Source organism: Thermobia domestica, chromosome 15 (genome assembly GCF_964235325.1).
Source record: "Thermobia domestica chromosome 15, izTheDome1.hap1.1, whole genome shotgun sequence".
In the NCBI taxonomy this organism is placed as follows: Eukaryota; Metazoa; Arthropoda; class Insecta; order Zygentoma; family Lepismatidae; genus Thermobia; species Thermobia domestica.
The window spans coordinates 114,818,318-114,845,414 of NC_137468.1; the positions used below are offsets into that span (position 1 = coordinate 114,818,318).

Consider the following 27,097-nt stretch of genomic DNA (forward strand, 5'->3'; position numbering starts at 1 on the left):
GGTAGGTCGCTTTCCGCAACTGAGAAGTTTCCATGCAGCACAGTCTTCAGTTAACATCGTCTTCACTACTTCACTACGATTTTTCTGTTTTGATACCGTCCATCAATGTAGCCTCCTTTTCCCTCTCCCTTTCTTTTCTGCCAGCATACCACCTAGCACGACCCTCGTGATACAGTTCCTTCTCAGCCAATATATCTTCTCTTCTCAATAATGTTTAAAATTGTTCTTTTCTCACCTACTATTTCTAACACTTTCTCATTTTTTTGCTCGACCCAGCCAATTCTCTTCATTCTTCTCCACATCTACATTTCGGAAGCTTCCAGTCGTTTTTCATCATTGTTGCATAATGTCCATGTTTATGCCCCATACATACTGGAAGACAGTATAAGAATACAATACAATTTTATTTTAGACATTGGTTACTCAAATTTTTTTTTTTTTTAACCATATATTTTAATAGACAAATAAACCATTGAAAACTTGTTTTGTTTAGGATAATTCTGTTCTACAATTCTCAGACAATACTCCTCTGATACTGAGAAGCCTGGTTTTCCTCTATATTTTCTCACAAAATGAAGGTAATATTCAACAATAGTTTCAAACATATTACTAAAGAATAGTTACCTGCGAGAAATATTACAATAACATATTTAAGAATTTGAAGACAATCACGTGTTCTTCAGTTCCATACTATGACAAAAAATAAAGCTAAAAATGTGTTAAAGTAATTCTGATGCTCAGTACCTCTGAACAATCGCGTCCATCCAGTTCATCTTAATGTGATTTTTAAATACACATCAAGCATATTAAGATCTAGCTCAGGAGCTTTTCATTTGATGTAGCCAAATGCCACATCCCATTACCCTATCTCATTGCCACATAGTCAGCTTTCTATAAGCCTCATACTTAAGTTATGTGGTCCTTTCCCTCTATTCCGAAAGCATTGATGCCTACATACTTCGTTCCTTGTAACTTTTGGGGTCATCCTGGTTTTCGAGAAGGGGTCAATTAACGTTTTTGTGTTCTTATAATCTAAGTAGTCAGTCTTTTCTAGAATGATGAAATCGGAAGCCGCGTTTCTGAAAGGTAAAGGTTCTCTTGAAATAGTTTCTGGCAATATGGAAAAAACCTCTACAACCATGATTTTTAAATATTTTTCTGGCTTTTCAGATAGTAAAATACAGAGACAGATATTTTTCTGGTTGGAACTGTATATATTGTTCTGTAGAGATGCAAACGAAAACTAATATTCAATCGAAATCTCAGTTTGAAATTTTTGGCTACATGTATCCTTTTGATTGGCACTTCCTCAGCTATGTTATGTTTTGGGCTCATAAAACTGAGTTCATCAACTGCTCAGTGGCGCCTCTAGAGTTCTACAACGGAGAGGTCACATCGGTAATGGCAGTGAAACTGGTTTTGCAATCCCTTCCTTCGTTGCAAAATCATCCTATGACTTTGGGATCTCCAGTGCTGTTTTAATTTGAGAGTATTCTTTAAATTCTGATATTAGGTACAAATATTGCAGAGAAAAAATGCCATTGCATAATCATATATTACTTTACATTTTTATTCAGTGCAAATAATTCAAGTTATTCAAGAAGTGCAAAACAATTTATGTTGCCAATAATATTCAGCCTGTCTTTTCAATTGAATGTTCTCAATCGATTCTGTGAATGAAATGGAATTTCTAGTTGTACGTGCCATGGTACTACCCTTTAGGCTCAAGGAGACGAATGAGTTAATTAAAGTGAATTATAGGATAATTAATGGAATGAGAATGTAAGAGGAAACGGAAGAATCCGGAGTAAACCCACGGACACGATATTGCCCATCACAAACTTATGTGGGCGGGGATCAAACCAGGGATTCTCGCACCAGAAATGAGCACTTTGTAAAATCGATTCTGTAAAAATCATTCGGTTACATACCACACAAAAACTAAGTAATAGTGAAAAACTAATTAGCTTCATTTATCGTATATTTATTTATTTACGTGTAAAATAGACATGATAATATTTTCACGATGTATTGAAACAAGTATCCATTCAATTTCGATCATTTCTAAATTAAATGGGTAATTCATTCGATCATTTATTTCCAGCACCAACATGTAGACCAACTGTTTAACGTACACTCAAACTCACATGTGTTCCTGACAAGAATCGAACCCTGGTATCCCATGCCAAGGATTTGTATGCAAACTACGCACGCATAAGGAAACGGAAGAACCCGGAGTAAGCCCACGAACTAAAGTTAAATCATGGTAGACTGGCGGATGCATGAAGTTCCGCTAGTCTACCATGGTTTAACTTTACTGTTGTCCGCCTTAGACTTATCTTACATGATTTGACAATTAATTATTATCTACTTATTTTATACTTTTGAATTACAAGTGTAATACTTAGATATTTCTTTGCGGCTCTGCGTGTTTGCTTTCACAGTAATGTTTCAGTGGTAAATCAATTTTAAATATAGTTCAAGAACATTCATTGCGGAAAAAAAAAAGTTACTTAAACATACATCAGGTGTTATAAAATTCCGAAATTGTAAAGTACACTATGAAAGTAGTCTTAGTGGTCCCTCATAATTCGAATATAAGTGTTGCAAACAAACAATGATTCGAAATTCTACTGTGAATTCTTCTAGTTTTTGTTACAGTAATTCTTTTGTGTATATGCGAGAAGCGGAACTAAACCATTCCATTTCGCTTTGGTTGAGTATGTCTGCACAGCTACAGAGCTTAGTTTCATCCTATTTTCTCTTCTCCTGAGCTCCTGCCTTCCGACCGAAACATTATTCTTTTCAGTCACGATAAATGTGTGACCTCATTGTATGTAAGAGCAAGCGTTTAAAGGGATGCTCTGTGAGGCAGGCGATCACTAGGAAGAGTCAAACCAGAAGACGTGAACAGAAGAGTCTAGCATTGTGACTTACTTTATGTTGCCAAATCTCTCATAGTCTTCTATCAGGGTTGGAAACTACCTACTAAAATAACTATTTTTTTCTTCGGTTGTTCCTCATTCTTATACAGGAATAAATGTCATTTTTTTTCCTTAATTACTTTTCATCACATTAACTGGAAAGGCACGTGACTTTCTGAGTACATTATAAAGCCTCCCTGCAACTGCTTTTTATCTGTTATCATTGAATATCCGAATAAACAATACATTCTACACAAAACTTCTATTTTTAAAAAAAATCTTCCACTTTCAGCATCCAGGATATTATGGACTTAAGTGAGACCTAAACCATATGTGTTCTTACCAGGAGTCATATACATAATCCTTTATCTTAATGTTGCAGATTATTTACGAACTAAACTTGCTTACTCAATTAAACTCTATTTACATATTCATATAGTTTAATTTTTGATTTATTTTCTAAGTGAACTTGTTTGCTCAATTAGATTATAACTCCTATGTTTTGACATATTTCATATGCTATTTCAACTTGTAATTGGCCTTTTTAAAAGTAGTTTTAAGATTATACAGACAGATGGGTGAAGTATTCAATAATTTTCAGAATGACTTTCTGTTGTCTAGAGAACAGATCCTTACGGGCGAATATTTGTCACTTAGGTGTTAAATATACGTATTTTTTAGGTCCATATATAGTACGTTTTATACAGGTTGTTACCAGGTCTGCTTATTATGCAATGTTCACTCACGCAACCCATGCATAGGTGAATAACAACTACATAGGTCTTCACTGCATGCACGTTTCAGTCTAAATGCTGAAAATTATAATTCCAGAATTCAGTGAACTCTGACATTTATTTCTCCATTAAGAAACAAAACTCCATTGTAATAAACCGTTTTCTTTTGATAAATTCGAAATGTAACAGTTTATAAGTCAGAATTTTCTGTATGCAATAACAATGCTCTTTTTACACCCATGGACAATAAAGACGCAAATTGGAATCAATCCTGTCCTCTAACGACAGATAATCATCACAAGTAACACGATTTTTGTCCAGTCTCTGTTTCGTTTACTGTATATTCATGAAGCACACATCTAATAAATCCATGTGCTGAAAGTAATGTGTAAAAAGGAACCATAGCTATAGTATGTTTGATAAAACATATTAGTATGTTTGTTTTATTTATTTATAGCAGATAGGATTGGTTAGGTGCAAGGTTCTTGGGGTTTAAACCTTTTCTGGAGCAAGATATTGAGCAGAAAATAAACATGTACAGCGGGGGACACTTCTAAATGGTACACCTTAGCCGTAAATCTCCATATGGCTGTACCATTTAGAAGTGTCCCCCGCTGTACCATCTTAACATCTGAAGATATATATATATATATATATATATTTAAAAAAACTGAAAAAATATGAATTTGGGAACATGTCTCCCCGTTCCCCTAAAATCGCCCTTATTGGCTTACGGGCAGAAAATGAAAGCTGATCTTGATATCTCTCTCTCTCTCTATATATATATATATATTTTTAAATCACAGATGTGCTTCCAAAACTGGGCGTTAGAAAGCAGTTGTGTCATTCTTGCGCCAAGTCTTTTTCAATGTGTTTCAAGACTTTCAAACGCTTCTCCTGAGAAGTTAGGAATGTTGAGTTTTGTCACTCTTGAAATAAACAGGCGTTTTAAGTAAGATGCAAATACAAGACAAATTTCAGTTCTCGCGTTCTGGATTGTCATCATACATAGTGACTCCTATTATTTTATTTACCTGGCTTGTCTAAATTAAATCCTCTACCTCAACCCTGGGGGACAACATTCTCTTATAGACAGTGTATCTGTTAGGGAAAACAAGACATGTATTAAGTGTAGCGTTCAGATTAGATAAATTCCCAAGAAAACTAAGTCAGGACTCGCTTTCTTTATCTTATTTTCTTCGGCCTCCGGAACCCGAGTTCCGAGTTCCGGTGATAGTTCATATGGTTCGAATCCCATAGTAAGCTGTAGGTCTGTCTCATGCATCCCCGGTGCTAAAAAAAAAAAGTAAACTCCAAATCAACCAATCATATATGCAAATATGATCTTACCTTCAGCTTATTTTGAGATAAAAGTGTGTCTAGAAACGCATTGTATACAACTTCAGGAGAGTTGATTGAGTTGATTTTGAGTTTAACGTCCCGTTCAGCAGCGAGGCTATATGAGACGTGGACCTACTGATTAACGTGGAATCCGAACCACATGAGCTCCCGTCGGGAATCGAACCCGACAACTTCAGGAAAAACGGCACTGTATATTACAACGACGAACTTAGATTATGTCCTCAAACTCGCAGTTTGTCGTATAAAATTTCTTGAAAGTATTTCAAGATATAAAGAGAACAAAGTAAATTCAACAGTCACTGTCAAGAATTTGTCTCATAACACTTCTAATTTATTGAACAATTCGCGACTTTTAGATAACCTATATCAGAGTGTCAATACATTTACTACCATTCCGCTTATGATGATCTTTTGTGATAGTCTTGGTGCAGCTACCTGAATTTTAATTTTATTTATACCTACAGAACATGCATGTACTGTAATAAACAAAATGGACTCTGCTGTTTGCAGATTATAGTGTGATAAAACCTCTTTATATATATGGTAATTACTGCAAACATATTACCAGACTATTTTCTTAATATCGTGTAGTACCTTTTACATGCCTTTTTCGTAGCATTATTGCGTAGAACATGATCATTTTTATAACTAGAATTAGAATGTATTAACACTTGTAAAATATCTCTTCTTTTTGTTGTATTTACCTCGAACTCTCATTACCATATGTTGAAAAGTTTAGCTGTCCTTCACGGTTCTTTATCTTCGGATAAAATTAATGTATGATAATCACGTACTCAGTTTCCTTACCTTCAAAATCTTAATCTCTTCCGTTTTGTTCTGATAGGCAGAGGAGATTTCCCGTAATTTCTTCTGTTCAGGTTATTTCCTCATAATTAACATCTATTGCTTGGATGTTACGCATATAAAGCGTATAATAATAATACAGACACAAAAAAGAAAAGAAGTAATTTAGTTAAAATGATTCCTGAAATGTTAACAATATTACCGTCTTTCGTTTCAGTTTGTAAGTCTCCAGTGTTTACGTTCGCTACGTACGGAACAGGATAGAGGGTATAGCCTGAATGCAATATTATCTAACATTTCTACGATATGAATGAGGGAAGACACATTGATTTCACAAGAATAGTTGATTCAGAGATAATAGCATGAAAACTACCGATAACAAGAACAAATATAAACTCTTTGGCTTAAGAGTTTCGAAAGTTTATTGCCTCAGAAACAAAATCTGATCCAATCCAAACTAATCGGGATCATTGCTTGCTGATTGGGGACTATTTCTGATATTCCAGTCAGCAGACCTTCACTGAGGGTCAATGTCTTATATAGCTTTGGTGCTGAAAAGAAACGCTAAACTTCAATAAACGGATAGATCTAAAAATAATAATAATAAACATATAATCACGGTGATCGTTTTCGTAGGATCAAAATTTGATAAAACTTAGTGGGGTACCCAATATAAATACAACAAATATATTTTCTGTACTATGAATTCGTATACTAATTAAGACCGTGCACGTAGATTTTATCGGGGTTCTTCTGTTTCCTCCCACTTCTTTAATTTCACCAATATCATCTGTCTCATCATCTCCGTCTCCCTTACCCTTGGTGCACAACCGTGGAATGTGAAACTAACTAAATTTAAAAAAAAAAGCCAATTCCATCTATCCCATAATATAGAAAATGTAACAAGAGACGTCGATTAGAGGAAAGAGATTGGAGCAAAGTACCACAACAAAAAAATCTTTTTAGAAATAGCAGGTAATAAATATAAAATACTGATTTCTAAATTAGAGTTCATCGAGTTTCTGAGTAAAATATAACACGATAATTAGAAGCTGAACGGAGCATTCAAATAAAAATTAGTACTTACACTACATATTGACGATTCCATAAAGAAGTAGTAAAGTTGAAAACTTTTTCCGTTCTTCTTATTTAGTCGAATTCGATAACATTTTTTAGTACAAAATGCTCATTGTATGTTCACTTGGAGCTCATAGCTTTACTCTGACATTGTTGCCAGAGGGAATTATTTAGGATATATACAGGGTGTTTCAAAACAACATCGACAACGTTTGAGAGGTGATTCTTGACACCAAGATAAGACAAGAAATATAAACTTTACATCGTGCTTGGAAAACATAAGCTTTCTAACGATATGTAATACAATTCAATAATGACACTTTGGTGGCTTAGTGGTAGAGCGCTCGCCTCTGGTGCATAGGCTCTCTGATTCGATCCCAGTTCACACCAAGTGGACTTTAAGGTGGACTGACTTGGACTGTGCTTTGATATCTCTGGGTTCTCCCGTTACCTTGCACTTTCGTTATTTCACCTTTAAACTAAGAAATTAACAAACTCAATAATATGACATTTCGGAGCTAAATCAAGTACTGCTGTTAAAATTACTTTGAATGAACAAATTGACCAGCTCGGGGGAAAACAGTGGTAAACACTACTTGCGGTATAATTTAGTTATTAGGTATTTTAATTTGGAAAATGTACCTATAGATGGCAGGGGAAGCTTTATGGTATGTGTCATTGCATTGCATTGCAGGAAAGTGTTGATTTTTCTTTTCCAGTTTACTCGAAATTTAGAAATGTCAGTTAACATTGTATTCCCCCGAGCCACTCACTCATTGTAACGAATATTATTTTAATGTAATAATTTTTGAAATATACCTTTCGATCGTTCAAAGAATATTTTGCAATACTCCAATGTGAGATTGATGGATTTCAAATCTTTAAGTTTTACGTCCCACGGTTATGCCGGCTAGGCTAAAGGAGACGGTGATAATGAGAAATGAATGAAATGGTGGAATGAAGAAAGTGGGAGTAAACGGAAGAACCCCGAGAAAACCCACACACATGGTGTTTGTCCACCACAAAGCTCACTTGACGCGAACTGAGATCGAACTAAGACCCCATGCACTGGAGGTGAACACTCTACAACTGAGCACCGCGGCCCCTTTAGTGGATTTCAAAAGCTTCATCATCAGAGAAGTTAATGATTTCTTAAGCAATTTGAATGAGAAGGGCGGGCACGGGATTGACGCATGTTCAGACATGTCACTTTTTATTCCTCTAATCTTTCTTAGGAATTTAATTTGTTTTCCCTCTTTAAAAATAACTTGAAGAAAAAGTGCTGTTAATTTCAAACAATTATGTTGTAATATTACATTCTTGATCTTAATATCCAAATATGGCAGCACAAATAACTAATGCAGCACTGTAAGATGTAGATATTTTATTATTGCTTATAGCACTACGCATTCTTGGTTGTGGCTATATCCTGTCAATGAAAGATGACTATATCTATTGAAGCGTGCACAAGGCTGTATGTAACGAATTTCAATTGTTCTTGTCCAGGGTGGAGACATGTCAGATTGTCATGTCACGAAAATCTAAATCAACTTGTTGAGAGAAATGACATACAAGAACTTTGTGAAGGAGAAAACTAGGTTTTGAAAAAGGCAAAAAGAAAATAATAAACTTACTGTGACTTGTGAAAACAGTCGTTACTGAGTTTCCGTTAATATGCTTAGGTATTAGTCATTGATAACTATCAACTACTTCAAATAATACACTTAGAAAGTGAGATTTAATTATGTTTTCAAGGATTTGATTGTCTTATCGGTTGTTGTTGGTTATTGTTTAATTATTTTAATTGTTAATTTTTATTTATTTATTTATTTATTTATTTATCGCTTATACTTCCAGAATCAGATTAAGCTATTAGAGTTCTTGTGAAGTTTTTATTGCTTGATATCAATTAACTTTGCACTTTCTTTGTATTTTACATTTCAGTAAGGGACATATTTTTGGACTTGTTATTTATTGGTCGTTAAACTTCTTCGTGGTGAATGGGCACTTTTTTTTTTATTCAAGTCTGTCATTCCTTCTTCACATTATAAGAAATCAGAATGTTTACATTGGAGGAATATTATTGTGTAAGTGACTATCTATATAAAGAAGATTTAACTAATCAATTCTTGTATACAAGGATACAAATTCATCCTATAGCTACCGGTAATCCAAATTCATTATCTCTTTACTCCAGCACCTTAATTTTCAATTTTACATGTGTTTTGATACCACAGAGGACATACACTAGACACTTTTGGTGATTGACCCAGCCATGTAGGGTAAGTGGACTAGGACCTGAAAAATACTCAAACAAGATATTATGAAAAAGACAGACAGTGCAATAACTAATGAATATGGAATTCTTGACGTGCAAAACAAAAATTGACTTAAGAGATTTGGTTAGGCAATATACAATACATGTCTAAGATATTGTCCCACGCACTTTAAATAAGCAATATAACCTCTTGCAAGTAAATCTGAATAAGCAAGTAAGGTTTTGCCTAAAAGCCATCACCAAGGAAACAGAGCAAAATCATTGATGAATTTCGAAATTGTAATTCTAAATATTTTTACATTGTCCATCATCATTAAATAATACTTTTACATACACAGGGTATTTAAATGAAAATGAATCATCTTGAAGAAAATAGATTATTCATATTGACTTTATTGAATCGTACAATTAAGTATGTGTGGTGGAGGGGGGTTCAAATGTAGCGTTTCTGTTCAGCATATTCTCCATTCTCAGCAAGTAAAATGCTAATTGTAGTCATAATAACGTGAGTTCAGTTCACGAAAACAAATTTTGTATATCTGTGTTAATGCTATGAACAAAAGTTTACTAATAAATCGGAAAAATGACATGAAACAAATCAGTTTATAAAAATATTGTGAGAATTGAATATTTCACCTAAGTTGATACACGTTTCTATAATCTATATTGAGATAATATAATAATCCCTGCCTGCTGGCCTCGTGGCTAGCATGTACGCCGTGGTACACGTGCTCCGGAATTCGCTTTATGGAGGGAGAGCATTAAAATTTTAACGCATTACGATTATGTAGATTCCACCTTCACTGAGGGTCAATGTCTTATATAGCTTTGGTGCTGAAAAGAAACGCTAAACTTCAATAAACGGATAGATCTAAAAATAATAATAATAAACATATAATCACGGTGTTTTTTGGTATAGAATACCTAGAGAAGAAAGGAGATTTCCAGATATCTTTTACGCTTTGTTTAACTTTAACTTTTTTTTTTTTTTTTTCGTATGGTGGATGGTAGGAAGCGGGGGATTCCAACATTGTGAATTGTTTGTATAACTAACAAAATGTGTTTTAAGTAAACAGTTTTGCTAATTGTACTGTAATCACTCACTAGTTATTAAATTTTGAAGAAAGAGGAAGGTAATATTAGAAGTGATAGGTGAACTCATGATCACTTTTTTAGATTTCTTGCTTATAATTATTGACTCTATTTCAAAATTTCATATAGAATTTGATTGATTTTCATTTTAATTGATTGAGCTATTTATATTACTTATTGAAAAGTATAAAGAAGAAATCATTCTCATCTTCCATTATGACAAGTAAGATAATCGTTACTCTTCATATATTGATTATGCTAACGTGATTATGCTAAATGTTGAAAAGTACAAATTTATCTTATGATTCTCGATTCAGAAAGTTTGTTACAGAAATCAGAGCAAACAAATTTTAATTGTGCATCATTCCAAATATACAATATTCAATTTTAAAACTATAATATTGTTGCTAATAGGAAAAAGGGCTTCAAGTCGCTTGGAGAGGCTTAGAACTTAGCCCTTGTGTAAAAACTGCAAAAGCTTAGCTACATTTCTTACATTATAAGGTAGCTATGAAGTGATTATGTGTGGCTGCTGCAAAAAGATGTTTAGTGTGGAGTATTGGATTATATCTACAGAGCAGAAATGCGGGCATTATGAAATTCCATTTTCGGCAAGTTATCTGCCAGCGATGGCAGAATACTTGCGATGTCATAATGAAATATTTATGTACAGAAGTTCTCAAAAGTTCTCAAGAAACGAACATAAAGTGAAATTTACGAAGTTACACGAAATTTACGAATATATATATATATATATATATATATATATATATATATATATATATATATATATATATATATATATATATATATATACAGTGGAACTATAGCCCCCCCCTTGACGCTCAGGTATACACTGGATAAAATGGACTTCAATTCTGCTTTACACGGGATAAAACGGCAAAGTATGGTTTAGCCCCTTCCTTGATCATATTCTATATATATTTGCTATTTAAATTTACATATAATGCATCTATATGAAATGTAAAATTTCAAACAATTCTATAAGATAATGTAGTTCCTGCAACCTAAATACTATATATATCCTGAGTATTGTAGTTATAAATATACATTTTATATTCATGTTTAGTTATATCTATCTTACTATTCCCGTGAGAAGCAAAATATCTTTTATCCTTGGGCCGCAAGATCCTGCAAAAAGAACCATTCCTCACGGACTCTTGGATTGTACACACATTTACATTATGTCTATCTATCTATCCACACGTGTATGTGTGTGTGTGCACGCGCGTGAAGGGAGTAACGTGTAGCTGTCGGAATAGCAAAAGAAACTCATTGTCAACAAACCGAAAGGGAAATTCTCATGGTCATCAGCAGATCGACATACCGTTTGTTGTAACGTGAGAAAAAAAATGAAAAGCAAAATATGTTTTTAGTTATTATAACAAGGGCAAGGGAGTTAAGGTTGAAATATTTATAATTTATATATTTTTAAGTAATAACATTTATTTTTAGTGTACCGAAATTCAGTGTTAACGTTAATTAGTAATTCATTGTAAGTAAGTTAATTAAGTAATTACGTTTCACTCATGTTATTTTTCATGAATGCTCTCAGCTATTTTATCTAATAATACTATTGATAAATTGATGCGAGTACAACGTTCACAATATCAGAGTAAGCACAACTAACAGGAAAGAGCAATACTTGTATTACTTCCAGTATCTATTAACTCGATTTCGAGTTCGTGCATATATTTCTCTGACAATAGCTTACTCATTATCTTGAAGGAACAAGGGAAGGATTAAATCTCAGTTTACAATATAATATTTTATTAATAATACCTTGTACTAATATTCTAATGATACTTAAAAGGAATGAATCATTTTAAAAATAAAAATTTTTCGTCTCTTCTCAAGATAAGGTTAAAAAGAACAAAAAGTAAAGAAGTAAAAAATGTGTTTCTTAATTCAAAACATGTACTTAAATCAACATAAAGTTGTTAACTTTGCGAGAATATTTTCTGAATTCGATATTGCAAACGTCCCCTTCGATATTAGAACGATTATTAATTATCCTTTGATAAAAACGGAAATGTACACGTAATCTAATCCAAACAGCTTCATTTAACATCACTTATCACGATTTCCACAGTTTAAAACTTGCATGATCCCCACATATGAAACTTTGCTATTATTATTATTATTATTATTATTATTATTATTATTATTATTATTATTATTATTATTATTATTATTATTATTATTATTATTATTATTATTATTATTATTATTATTATTATTATTATTTTATTTTTTTTATTTTTTTATTTTTTTTACTTATTACACAGAAATTACTGAAAATTGTATTTATGATGATATATAGCCAGCCAATGAGACTAATATTTGAAATATTAGTTTTCCAAGAATTGTACCTTTTCTTTCTCATTGAGCATTGTAGTGAGAAAAAGTATTATTTTGTAAAGCATTAAAAAAAACAAGTTTCTGTATTATTATTATTATTATTATTATTATTATTATTATTATTATTATTATTATTATTATTATTATTATTATTATTATTATTATTATTCGTCTTAGCACTCTGGTTGTTGGTAAGCATTATATAATTTACTTCCCGTTGGTCGGTTTGTTGGAATTTAGAATCCTTTCTCAACTGCGAGGCTATATAAGACGGAACCATCGTAGAGCGTAGCGTACCAATATTAAGTTTCTCCTCTGGAAATTAGAGCTGGGACCTTCTGCATTAAAAGTGCGCACACTAACAATGAAGACCAGCGAGCGAAACGGGCTAATCGTACTTACCGTAGCTAATCAGAGTCACATTCCAGTCGAGCAAAGGTAGAATTTCAAATGAAGGGATAGATTAGGAGTTAGAATTAGAAATACACACATACAAAAACTAAGTACTTATCACTTCATTACTCATTACGCAGATATATCCCTTCGCACACGCCAATTAAGGTAAGGTACTCTTGACTTCCTATCATGTCAAGAAGGCAGGTTCTTGAGAAAGGTATTAAAAAGTGAATTCACAGTGCATTCACATTATGCTATTCACAGTGCATTTTTTAATCAAGTTTGTTTTGTATTTAACATTTTTCGTTATAAGTAAACATTGTGTGCATTTACACATCGTGTAGTAAAGAAAAAATTACTGTGGCTGATGTGGGATGCGAAAGAAAAAAAGAACTTGTCTATCATTTTTTTTCTCTCTACTGGTAATACAGGGTTTCACGCTTCTTGCATTTTCTTTTCTTTTCTTTCTTATTTTTTTACTTTTACTTTTTATTTCCTTCCGCAATTCCTGTTTGGTTCCGCAATCTATGCTTTACACGGTATTCATTGACAAATAATATAGGGTAAAAAAGAATACAGGGAAAGAGTAGTAGTGACATGAATGAACATGCATTTAAAGAAAAAGGCAGCAAATGGATTTCTGAATGAATAACTAGTTGAAGGAAGCTTGTAAACAAGATTTTGTCACTGTACTTAAATATATTTATAAGTTAATAAAGGAAGTGTGTAATATATATTATATATATATATATTACACACTTTCTTTATTAACTTATATTTGTACTTTTTTTTTAATATACGTAGTTTGATAGAATAACAGATTTTGTCTTCTTCGTCGTCTTCTTCTTTGTTCTATTGAATTTTATGGAAGCCAAAACTTCCTGAAAGACTTTAGTTTTAGTAGACTTGAAAACAGTTGTATATTTCAATAGACTTTAAAAACCGTTGTATTTTTCATTATGCATATTCGGTCAAATCAAGATGTTACAGTTTATTTTTTCTTGGTCAAATTATGACTTAAATTTGTTGTCTTATTTTATTTCATAAAGAACTTAAGTTGAAAATTTCCAACTGACGGTATTTGTATGTGTGTGTTTTATTTCACAAACAAAATTAGTTGAAAAATTTTAATCAATATCAATGCAATATTAAGATGGATCATAGCGACGTGAATAACAAGCCTAAACTGTGGTTTGGTGATGAGTAAGATCCAATAGGGCTTTTGTTTCTGCGTAAGGAACTTAGAGATTTCTTAATTCATTGGGTAGTATAGAATGAGTCACCATTTGAAAGAGTGTCCATTGTCGTTTGGTCCTAAAATAGATTTTTCACTTTTGTTTTTCTGAAGTTGTCATTGTGCCATGCTGTAGATTTTAACGTTGAAGTAAGGTAAATGTTGCAGCACTAAACTCTATATGCAACCAGACATTATATTTAAGAAACATATTTTGCTACAAACATTTCAAGTTAGTATAGCGATATTTGTTTCTTTCGTATTTTACCTAATTTCAAGCTAGAAATACAGATTAACTTTACTATCTTCTACGTTGTGAAGCTACGATGTAGTAGGTCTTCAATAAAGTACTCAGTCGTGTTGTTATGAAACACGTAAATGTAATCTGATTTTGGTCAATCATCATTGAGATATTGTGAAAATATTCTAGTGTACCCCTTCGCGACCAAGTGACTAACAAACCCGATCATCCAAAAACTTTTGGCTATTTACATTAATTTCAAATTGTCTTTGTGTTGCATCGATATCTATTTCATAGATTATTACATTAATGAATATTTTTTTTTCTTTTTTGTAAATAATCAACAAACTTGTTAGTCGAAACGAGCATTTCTTTTAAAACAAGGTATGTTATTATTTTCAATAGTAGCTTGCCATTACATTGGAAATACTTTTAAGTAGGCTATGTCTATAGTAAAACCTTGAAATACTTTTTACACTAATTAGTAGCTAACGCTTATCCGCAAATACAAATTTTAAGATAAATCGTCAAATCAATTCAATCAATATGAACATTTTTGGTAATACATTTTGTATTCAGTCATTTCACACAGAAAATTTATTGACTTATCGTTCACTAAGTTGAAAATTGGTCTTCTTCGTTTAAAATAATGTCGTATGTGTGTATTCTGTCCGAATTTGTCTGATTTGCTAGCAGAGTTAGGTAGGATCATTAGACGAGTGAAATAAATCTAGCGTGGCCAATATACTTTTCCTTCTGGATTAAGGATAAGGATATATAAAAACAACTGGAAATTAGGGAACTGGAGTGAAGGGATGGATTGAGACTTAGAATTTGGGTTACTACGTATACGATAATTATTGAAAAAAAAAAAAAAAAAAAACGAATCTTCATTTGCACACGTCAATATTAATATTCCTTTGACGTACGATTCCTTGATATCTTATATTCAAGAAGTTAGATTCAATCAAAAAGCTCAGAGGTAACAGGAGATTACTGTGCTATGCATTTATTTATTTATTTATTTATTTATTTATTTGTTCGGTTGGAGTATACTTAATAATATTCGGAGTTATTTTATTCTCTTAAAGAAAAGTATCTTGATTATTTAATTGATTATTTTTACAAAGAGTTCTAAGCTGGAACAAAATTTGACTAATGATATCTATATATTGAATGAATCGTCAAGTTCTTTTCATTGTATATTGAAAAGACTATTTTGTAACTTATTCAAAAACTGTTGAACAATGACATTATATTAAAATATTCATGCTTAATTCAGAGTCAAAGAAGATCAAAAAATATCTTTATTATTGTTGCTCGGTTATCTTATCGAACTCCATACAAACAAGTAATACACAACGTAGTCAAACTTTATTTTACGATTGTGAACGAACATGTTTTATTTTTACTTTTAGAAGTAGAAACGTACTGCTTATAAGTATAAACGGGTTTATATAACTGATTTACTTTCGTTTCTTTATAAATATAAAATAACAGAACCTACAGTCGTAGATACAACCCTAAAAATTGAAGTGCCCTTATCACGAATCGAACCTTCCATCTTTGTGCATTTGATTTAATTTATATTCACATTTATATATGTATAAGTACTGCTTCATTTTGATATTTTCATGCAATTTTATTAATTTCTAATTATTAAAATGTATTTTTATTGTCCATTAGACATTTATAGTGTATGGCAGTTCTTTTAAAAATCTAATTAGTTTAAAGTTATAATATATTGCAATATAGTTAAAGGTTGAAAAATATAAGTAATTATGAGCAACAAGATCTTTAACTTGTGTGTAAACTACAATATTCAGACATATGTTTATTCTTTGTACTATAATTTTAAGATCTGTTTTGTATAATCTGTGTCTTTGGGTTTTGTTGTAATCCTTGCCAGCTTTGTTTAATTGTTTATCAATGTTTTACTCATTAGTAATGTACGAACTTAAGTTTAAAGACTCCTTCATATTAAATTCACTTTAGTAGCGGAGTGCCCGCTCAAATTCAGATTTTGCTTAATTTAAAATTTAATTGTTTGCTTTAATTAGTTTTTTCTATACTGTACAGAGTGTTTGAAAGTAAAGTCGAACCTGAATATTTTAATACAAGTTACAGTGTTTTGGGAATGATTTGGTTTGTGCAGTTGTGCAATTTAGTATGAGTTCATTCACGAATGAAATGTCTTTTAATTGTAGATACGAACTTCATTTTTATTGACAGAATTATTATCTTATCCATTCAAAATATCATCTATTATTCCATTTAAATTTTGAGCTACCTATGAACGGTTTTTCTTAATTTTCTTCGAGCTAAATAATATAACTCTCACTTATATGCATTTCGTATAAGTTTGCAATATAAAACTATCTGATTTTACTTTTCAAATTAAATTTGAGATCCAATAGCGTGCAATTTTCTTATTCGATTTACTGTATTGTTTGTGGAAGTTTAACCAGAATTGGAAGCAATTTCCCACAATGTTAATATATACACAATTATAAGCATTTGGGCTGTTAACAATAACCAAGAAATTAAAATCTTTAGTTACTAATATCGTATATAATATTTCAAAAATCAGCACAAAGTAGTATTAAAATTCATTCTGTCCAGTTTCTTTTCTATAATTCGATAACATACCTTTTATATGTAGCATTTAAAAGACATTTCATTACGATATCTAGAAAGGATTAAAGTGTGCAATCCAATTATTCATATCACTGTAATTTGTATTGAACTTCGGGATCACTTAGTTCTCGGTCACTCTGTAAAGTATTGGTGTGGGAGTCTATAATATTCCGTTCTTTGTAAATAATTACTTTTTTCAATTTCCCCCTTTTTAAAATTTTTTGGCCGGGATGTATTCTGACACGTTACCCCTTTTATGGCAGGTTCGCGGTCGGAAGAGGTCTGCCACTTGGGCCAAGTACTACACCGGAGACACGCTTCCCTGGCAAGGATTCGAACCCAGCACAGGCACATCAGAGGTGAGAATCCCCATCTGCAAGACAGAAAACACCAATTTCACATCATTGGGCTGTTTGGTCATCGTCGAAGTCTCCATCTTATTCCTCATCATTCATCGTATTTATTAAGTTATTCTGTGTTTTCATTTTGTAAAATGGACTTGTTATCTTTTAATATATTATTTCATTACGCTTTCAATTTTATTTTTCAACAAAATGTACTTATGTAAATTTTCGCTATATTTTTCATAGGCTTAGATCTTTTAAAAATATGTTAAACTTATATTTAGATAATGTTATCTTTTGTGTGCACGTTATCCTATTTTTTTAATCTTTTTTATTCAAAAATATATTTATAGGTAGTCATTTACAAGTTATTAATTATAGTTCAGGTATTAAAAAAGATTAAGTTATTTGTTTTTAATGAAGATTTCAAATTCATTTCTTCTTTCGTAGTTATACTTTAATGAGGTCAATGTTGATTGAAAATATAGTTCATTTAAATAAAATAATTCTTTAAACTTTCAACATTTTCTAATTCTAATAATTTTAATGAACTGTCAAACATTAATATTTCATTTGTCAGATTTTTGTGGTTCAGTCAGCGAACAGTTCTTTAGGTTTTAGTAGAAATTAAGTAGGTTGATGTTGTAGACAAGATATTTATATGTTGTGTTTTAAGTGTAGTTGTTTTGCATAGGTTTATGTTGTAAAGACTCATGATCTAATATCAAATTATTACTTGTTGTATATTATTGAAAACTTGATTTACAAATTTCACAAGAGAACTAAACAAAAATAATTTATTTTTCAGAAGTATGGACAATAAACATAATAGTAATAATAGTATATAAAACGAGCATTATTAGTTATATGGAGTGGAAATAGAATTATTCTAAAGATGAAAGCATGTAATATTTTTGAAAAACATTTCCATTATTATTATTATTATTATTATTATTATTATTATTATTATTATTATTATTATTATTATTATTATTATTATTATTATTATTATTATTATTATTATTTACCTTGAAAGACTTTACTAATGACGAATTAAGTACAAGTTACAGTTTTCATCCATTATAGTATTTTAAGTTTTGATGAAAATTTCATTTTATCCTGCAGAATTTCAAAATTTTGTATCTATTACTGTAGGTTCTGTTCCTCAAATTAGAGGCCCCTTGTCACTAGATGGCTATCACTTTGTATATTAGTGTGATAGATCTAGTTTGATCCCCGGTGTAATACATGTAGTTTGAATTCTGCACTAAAATGTAGTATCTACGTCTCCTAAAATCCTGGATGCTGTAAAAGACGTTAAACTCCAAACAAATAAACATTGTTTTCTAGACCATCATGTGCCATAAACATAATAAACAAAAATTTTGTTTAATAGAGAAACGAAAAGGATATAATTAGTTATACTGACTTATTCGTAATGTAGTCAACATACTCCATTAAGAGCTATTAAATTCCTTTGGAGGAATATCTCTTAGTTATGCATCTAAGTGTTCAGAAAATAAGTTCATAACTCTTCAATCCACCAATAAATTCATTAATATTTTTAATAATATTGCATGTCCGTAGCTGTAATAGTGCAATTAACTATTTAATAATAATAAAACTAAAAATATTGTGTGATAAGGAGGAAATCCACTATTTGCTGCAGATTTTAGTTTCGTTGAATGTCACAAGATTTAAAATAAATCTAAATTACCATCAAAATTGTAAAATTAAAAAAAAAGTATTATTCTCCCTTACTTTTCTAATACTCTGTGATATAGCTATGAGAACTTAAGAATTTATTTAAAGCTACATTAGCTTTCTTATTATAATAAGCAATTATTGTTTTTAAACGGATAAACTATCATTCCAAATCATTGAAAAAAAGAATAGCATCTACAGTGTAGGTTTTGAGTCGATCTTTAAACTAGCAACTAAGAAAAAAATATAATGAAACAAATTCTGTACTTAATAGAAATATTGGAAATTACAATGTGGTCTATCAAATCGCTTGAGAATACTAGGAATATATCTGTTGTATTTCTAAGTCAAATTTCGGCATATTTGAAGTGCAAATTTTTATAAAGTTAAAAGGATTTAGTCACAGATTCCACTTATAAGCTAAGTACATGCGTATATGTAAAACAAATACCAAGAAAAGTATAATGAAGTAGTAAAGCTTTCAGTTTCGATAACCGTATATTGAACTAGTTACAACATTCGTATTTTAATAATCGTTCTATGTCGGGGCCTAGGTCAATTCCATAACTAATATAGTAACATCCACATTTACTCGAATATAACTTTCTCTCTATTACATTTGTGTCGGTTTTGAGAATTCCTTTGTTTTGCGAATACAAGCACACCTGTAAGATCACACAGCAAATTCATGCAGCTACCAACCCAAGAGCTCAACATTGGCGGCAAAACCAGTGACATGTTAGAAATATCTTTCCAAATAGAGTCAACAGTAATACCTGTATTCATTCTGAAAAATATACCTGAACTTTCATGCAATATGATATTTGCCATAAAAATAAATAAAGAACTCACAGTATTTCTTCATTTTTTCAAAAACGTATTGTGCGATTTGTATTCAAAAACGTATTGTAAGCACCCCTCAGAAGTTTAGCCCTACATTTCGGAAGACAAGAGGCGCTTATATTCGAGTAAATACGGTGTATAAAATTCGGGTCCCATAAATAGTTTTGTAAAAAGTAATTTATGTAGAATGAAACATAGATATTAGTCAAGATGTTTCTGCACTAAAGTAAAGTGTTTATGATCTCAATATATATGTATATTCAAAATTCTTTCGGGGCCCTCGGTGGCTGTGTTAAAGCGCTCACCTCTGGTGCAAGGAATCCTTGGTTCGATCTCAATTCGTGCAAAGTGAGTTTTTTTAGTGAACAAACATCTTGTGCATGGATTTGCTCGGAGTTCTTCCGTTTTCTACCATTTTCTTCCATCATTTTGTTGATTATCATCAGCGCCTAATTTAACCTTGATGCATAGTCGTGGGACATTAAATTAAACTTTAAAAAGAAAATTGAGACGGTGAGATTGGTGCTAAATTGGTGAGCAGAGAGAAAAGGAAGGAAGCTTTACAAAGATCTGCCAGATAACGAAACTATCGGTAGATTATTACTGATTCTTTACTTTCAGCCATATGTTGAAATTTGGGTGCAAGCTCAAGTAAGCTTTTCTCAACGTATCTGTTTGTATTTTTATAATGCTAATTGGGATATTGTCTGATATTAATTGTAAAATTTTATTCAAATTGCTACTTTACTATAGACTCGCAGTCCTCAAAGTATGTCCCGAAAAAAAAAAAATACTTAGTAAACCAAAAATAAATACTGTAACTGGATCAAGATGTGATTTGATATTCCATTATAAATTTCCTTTTCTGGACTGTTCTTTGCGTCTCAACAATGTTGAAAACTGCTCTTTTAGCCTATTTACATATTATTCTTTTACTGAGGCACGTTCTATTCTGCTTATTCCAACATGTCTACATGGAGCCACAAAACCAGTAGTGCTGGCCAATTGAGGCAGGTTTCTTTCTGGTTTCATTTTACAGAACTTTCTTTGTACTCTAAATACACCTAAAAACTATAAATTTTAGAATCCGAAACTTCTCAATTTGTTTATAAAGTCCATATCAATTCGTATTCATACATGTGTTCTCTGTGCTGTCGTAGAGCTCATGCATACATAGTTATTGGGGGAATAGGAAAACGAAAAGGGAGACGAGTATGACGTGGACGTAATGTCCTTGTCAGCTTCCCATATATCACAATGGCATGCTACAGCATAATAGCTTTGAGGTGATGTTACTATCTTCTTGGCAAAATACGAAAATTTTATGTAAAGTTTTTTCGTAAAAAAACATGCATTACTATACGTGTTCTCTGTGCTGTCGTAGAGCTCATGCATACATAGTTATGGGGGGAATAGGAAAAGGAAAAGGGAGACGAGTATGACGTGGACGTAATGTCCTTGTCAGCTTCCCATATACCACAATGGCATGCTACAGCATAATAGCTTTGAGGTGATGTTACTATCTTCTTGGCAAAATACGAAAATTTTACGTAAAGTTTTTTCGTAAAAATAACATGCATTACTATTTATCACGTAGAAAGCTTTTATATCAACTTGAATGTTGTTTTGCGTTTGCTAACCCATAGATCAACTTGATTCACTTTTTAAAGAGAGCACGCAAAATAATGGGAGAAAATTTATGCTTTCTTAGTAACTGAATTAAGATATAATAGTGAACTTCTAACCTGTCAGGTATGAGGTATAGCGATAGCGAAAGATCAGCACTCACATGTTACATATATTCTTAGGGTTGACCAAGGGTAAATTCATGTTTTGATCGGAGATAAATCAATTCTCTAAGCAGATTTTCTAAGTGTGCCTATACTTCATAATAAATAACCACATTTTATTTACACCTATTTTTTTCAATAAAAGATATACTGGTCAATTTACGGAAATCATGAGCTCTGTGATTTCAATCTGTTCATAGATTTAACCCAATAGGTTAATATTCCCTTAAAGCACATGAAAGGTTAGCTTCAAACCAGTTAAAATCTCTTCATTTAAAATTTGTAAGATAATCGTTATCAGAATTCTAGAGATATGTTATGTTACATTAAATGGACACATTTGACGTTAGTTCTTATAATTGAATTAAGAATAGCAGTGATGGTTCGTGATTATTGTAGGGAACATCTTCAACTTAGGTATTTGGCTTAAATAAGTGTTGAATTACATAGATATATGTATATACCCATTTAATTTAATACATTTGATATAATTCTCATTTAATTTAATACATTCGATATAATTGTAAGCTCTTTATCACTTTGGAAAGTTTAAGCAGATTTCGTAACTTTTCTTGTGCTAAAATTCATCTTGGATTACCTTCAGTGATAGAATTAATCCATTTATTCTCGTCTTGCTCTGAGAATATTACGCCATTGAATCAAGAGTTACATCTGAAGATCTGTCTTACCTCGAAATAACAGAATTTACAATTTCCATAAGATAGTCAATATCTCCTTCAATTTTCTGTAAAGTATTCACTTAAACTTAGTGTTCTTCCTTCTTTATAAAAATGAATAAACTAGTTTATTTTATTCTAAATAAGTAGAGATAGTAGGCCTACTGTATATATAAAGAAAAGTAATAGATTAATCACTAAAGTTGTATATTTTTTTTATTACACTATACTATAAACACGTTATACAACCAAAGATGTAATTATTAGCTGTATTATGTTGTTTGTGACTTGGAAAGCTGCTAAGGGAGTTAATAGTAACTTTGTTAAGTAAGGTCAGGTTTCCGCCAGTAAAAGTTATGCAACATCATGTGCGTCACGAGTTCTTTGTTGATGCATCAAAAGACTCACACACAAACAGGATGTATAATTTCCGACGTAACATTTTTATGAAAAAAAAATCGACTTTGCATGTATGAGTTGTGTACATTGTATGTAACTTATTGTTACTGAATAGTCAGAAGTATGGTTTCTGAACGCGAGAACAACAATTGATGGGAAGGTGGGGTGGGGGGTGACATTCACCTTTATCGTGTCCTTGATTGAGATCATACTAAATTGTATAGTGGACAAGACGGCATCAAATCAAATTTTATTTATCTCATTCGCCTGCAATATTATAATCTTATCGGGATGTCCAGCTTATACAAAAACAGATTGCTATAACAATCACTAAATTTAATAAATTTGGTTTCTGTCTCATAGAGAAAGACTAATTAGGTATTATTTCTTCTGTATTGTGTTAATAAACACAAAATAGTGTGTAAAAATCACAATTTTTTTTTTTTTTTTTTTTTTTTTTTAGTGATATATCATTATATACATTTAAGATCCATCAAATGTATAATGTCATATACTGACAGAAATTTCAGATTATTATTACATAGTTAGATTAGATCATGATCTTAAAATCTCTACCTTCATAGCACAAGTCTTGCCTCAGGTCTCTAGTACCCGTAATTCTGATTGATTTTCTCTCTGAGCTGTGTCAAAGAAATACCAGCTACACACCAGCTGAGCTGGTGTTACATTCTACACCATAATTCATTAACATATTCTTAGTGTATTTATATTATTAACGTTGACTTTAATTTTCTCATTATCTTAGGATATTGTTGTCATATCTAAAGTTTTCTGTTATTGAGATTAGATGGTAAAACTGCCACGTCGCTATATTTCGATTGTTTAACAAATAATCATCTTCAGTTTCGTACACACGGATAATACTTTTATTTTTTTTTTTTTTTTACTTGTTACTATGAAAAGTAAGAAGGAAGATTAAACGTACTTAAATGCAACCATGTTGCACTAGCTGACATAAACAAAAAATATGTTGATTTAATTGAATGAACTAACGATAAAACTGCTATGGTACGATTATCTCGTTAACCTTTTGTGTATGTGGTCGTGAGTACCAAAGAGAGCATATAAAGCTTTGGGTGATAACTCAGTATCGTGAGACAATTGTTGCAGCGAAATCTTTAAGCTTCCAAGATTATACTTTTAACCCTAAAGAAAACAGATGATTAATGAAAGTGAAGGATTATAAAAGAAGTGGTAGAATGAGAATGGGGAAGAAATGGAACAACCTCGAGAAAACCCACTGACACGATGTTGTCTATCTCAAACTCATATGGCCTTGAATCGAACAAGGGACCCTTGCACCAGAGTTGAATGCTGTACCACTGAGCCACCTTGTTCCTTGTGAAGCAGTTGATGATGGTGAACTATTTCAATTAAGCTATATTAAACCCTGATCTAGAAAACTAGAAATACCGGCGATATGAGTTTATATGCTAACTTTCATTCTTCAATGAGCAAATCATTGCTTAACTAAACAGAAAGCATGGGCAACGTGTGAGCATTTTTTAATGTAAAACTTACTAAGCTTGGAATGGAGGAAGAAATGGGGATGAAGATACAGAAGAAACACATGTATGTCTCGCAGTTCCTGTAGGTGGATGGGATGGAAGGGTAATTAGCCACTTTGGCCTTGGAGATTCAGCAGTAGTGTGGGAAAATTGAGGGGGACCATTTTGTATGTAAAGGGAGAAACTTGATTCTCCAGACTGAGAGTAGGGAGCGGGGGAGTGTGTAGGCCTCGTTGTCTGTATTATAGCCAAGTGGATTGATTTGGAACTAAATTCTTTTTTAAACCAGCCGTTTCCAAAGGTTTTCAATCTGTGGTTTCTTTTATCTTGTGGCTTCACCGAAAAAAAAATCGTCGCAAAAGTACACGTTAAATGTATTTACATAACATTTTTCATAAAACGTAATAGCTAGGGCCTACTTTTAAAAATCATTTTCTTTAATTAACATGAAGTTTTACGACATTTATTACTTCTTCAAACCGGAAACAAGTTAAGAAACTGCAATTTGCTGCTCTCTGTGACGTTGTTTGGAATTCACTCAAAAAGTGTTGCTTGTTCGAGTCTTATGACAATTGATCACTGTACTCGCGAAAACATTATTTATTATCTACTGCTTGCTACTTCACACCTCTTGCAGGTTCGAGTATAGGGTAGGGGGGGTGGTTCAGTGGTAGAGCGTTCACCTCCGGTGCTTGGGGTCCCTGGTTCGATCCCAGCTCGTGCCGTGTGGACTTTGTGGTGGACAAACACTCGTGGGTTTTCTCGGGGTTCTCCCGTTTCTTCCCACTTTCTTCATTCCACCATTTCACTCATCTCTCATCATCACTGTCTCCTTTAGCCTAACCGGCATAACCGTGGGACGTAAAACTTAAAGATTTTCGAGTATAGGGTGCCCAGATGTCCTGTTTTTAGCCGGACAGTCCAGCTTTTGGAGGTCCTGTCCCGTGTCCGGCTTAGTAGTCGAGCCGGACGCCTATTCATCCTGCTTTTCAGTTGTCTTATTATAAATGTTTAAGTTTCCATTATTCTGATGGCTCGATGGCTCCAGTATCAGACATTTCAGAGTTTGCATATTATTCTCAGTGCATTTTTGTAAGTTGTAAAGTAAGAAAAGTTAATAGGAAAACCATTTTGTGTATTCCATTAGTTTTGCAATATTTTCATTTTGAAAAAGAAATCCAATATTGTCTGCTAGACTTTTATGAAAATTCGCATGACACCTTTGCCGCGATTGCAACATTATAGACAGGGTAACTGGTTCTGGCTTAAATCTAGAGAATGTATCTGCGTACACGGGTGATAATGCTAGTGTAAACTACGGAATCCGAAACATCGTCTACCAAAAATCAAAAGAAATAAATCCAAACATAGTGGCAGCTAATTGTTACGCTCACATTTTGCATAATGCTGTTCGCTTTGCAACGTCAAAACTCAACGTTGACGTGGAAACGGTTGTTCTGAAAGTGTATGCTTATTTTAGTATTTATGCTGTAAGAGTTTACAAACTAGTGGAAAAGGTTTATAAATTCATAAAGTCCGGATTTCTAAGTCAATGTGTCCGGCTTTTTAATCACTGCCTTCTGGCCACCCTGTTCGAGTAGCTAATTTATAATAATCGACTTTAAGACTGATAAAGAAGAAAAACTTGCAGTCAATGAAAATAAAAAATGCCAGAGGAACAGAAATAATTCATTAACGTTAGATCATTAGATCATTCATGTTTTCCATAACTGAAATAATATATTTTGTAGAGCCTTAAATTGGAAATTTCAATTTTTCTTCTAACATTATGGCATATTATCAGTGATCCCGCTTTCATTTTGGCAATATTTTTTAAGCTCTCTATTCTCCTTTCCTATCCTTAAGTGAGTGATTTTTAAAAATGTGAAAGTTAATATCATATTCGTATTCTGTGATTGGAAAACCCTCCTATGTTGGCTTTCATTGTTGCCTAACTTGCCACCTTTTCATTACTAGAAAATTTCTCATTGACTCATGGAATTTCAATATAAATTTTGTGGTTGATTATCACCTCTTATGCTAATTGTACCAGCAGAGTATAAGGACTTAAAAAAGAGAAAAGAAAAAAAAAAGAAATAAAGATATAAGTAAATATAAACTGTGGCTCTGCAGTTCGTGGTATACTGTGTCCGCTTCAACTTAATACGTATATGCACAGATATTGATTTTAAACACCATTATTCCTGGATTTCATTCATGACCATAATTGAAGTCGTGACTTCCATAACTACACAAGTCCAGCTGAAAAGATATTGAGAAACTCAATAAAAACTGAATATTTGTTGGAAATGTGAACTTGGAAATCAGATTTTTTTTTCATACTTAGTGACATTTGTTATTCAGCAAAGTGTAAAAATGAAAAAGGTCTGATATCCAAGTTAACATTTCCAACAAATATTCAGGTTTTATTGATCTTTTTAGCTGGATTTGTGTGGTTATGGAAGTCATGGCTTCAATTATTCTTTATTTCTTTAAGTAGTTCCTTCCTTTTCTTTATGCTGGTGAATCATTATTAAATATTTAGAGTTTCACCAATAATCGAACCTACGATCACACGTCTCCGAATGAAACAAGAGAGTTGAAGACAACTTCTGTTAAGCTACTGTTCTGTTAACACGTTCTGTTGTTT

The 27,097-nt window shown here is 32.0% G+C and overlaps 1 protein-coding gene across 6 annotated transcripts in view; it reads left to right on the top strand.

The window, feature by feature from the left end:
* The window catches only part of LOC145671208 (zinc finger protein rotund-like), a 679,398-nt gene that overhangs the window by 623,695 nt on the left and 28,606 nt on the right, over positions 1-27,097 (top strand). For 5 of the 6 annotated variants that reach the window (XM_081740069.1, XM_081740070.1, XM_081740073.1 and 2 more), the window contains one exon: positions 17,425-17,520. The exons of the other annotated variant lie outside the window; for it this stretch is intronic. In XM_081740069.1, coding sequence (XP_081596195.1) covers positions 17,425-17,520 — 96 coding nt within the window. The remainder of the gene's footprint in view (positions 1-17,424; positions 17,521-27,097) is intronic. 6 annotated transcript variants of the gene reach the window in all.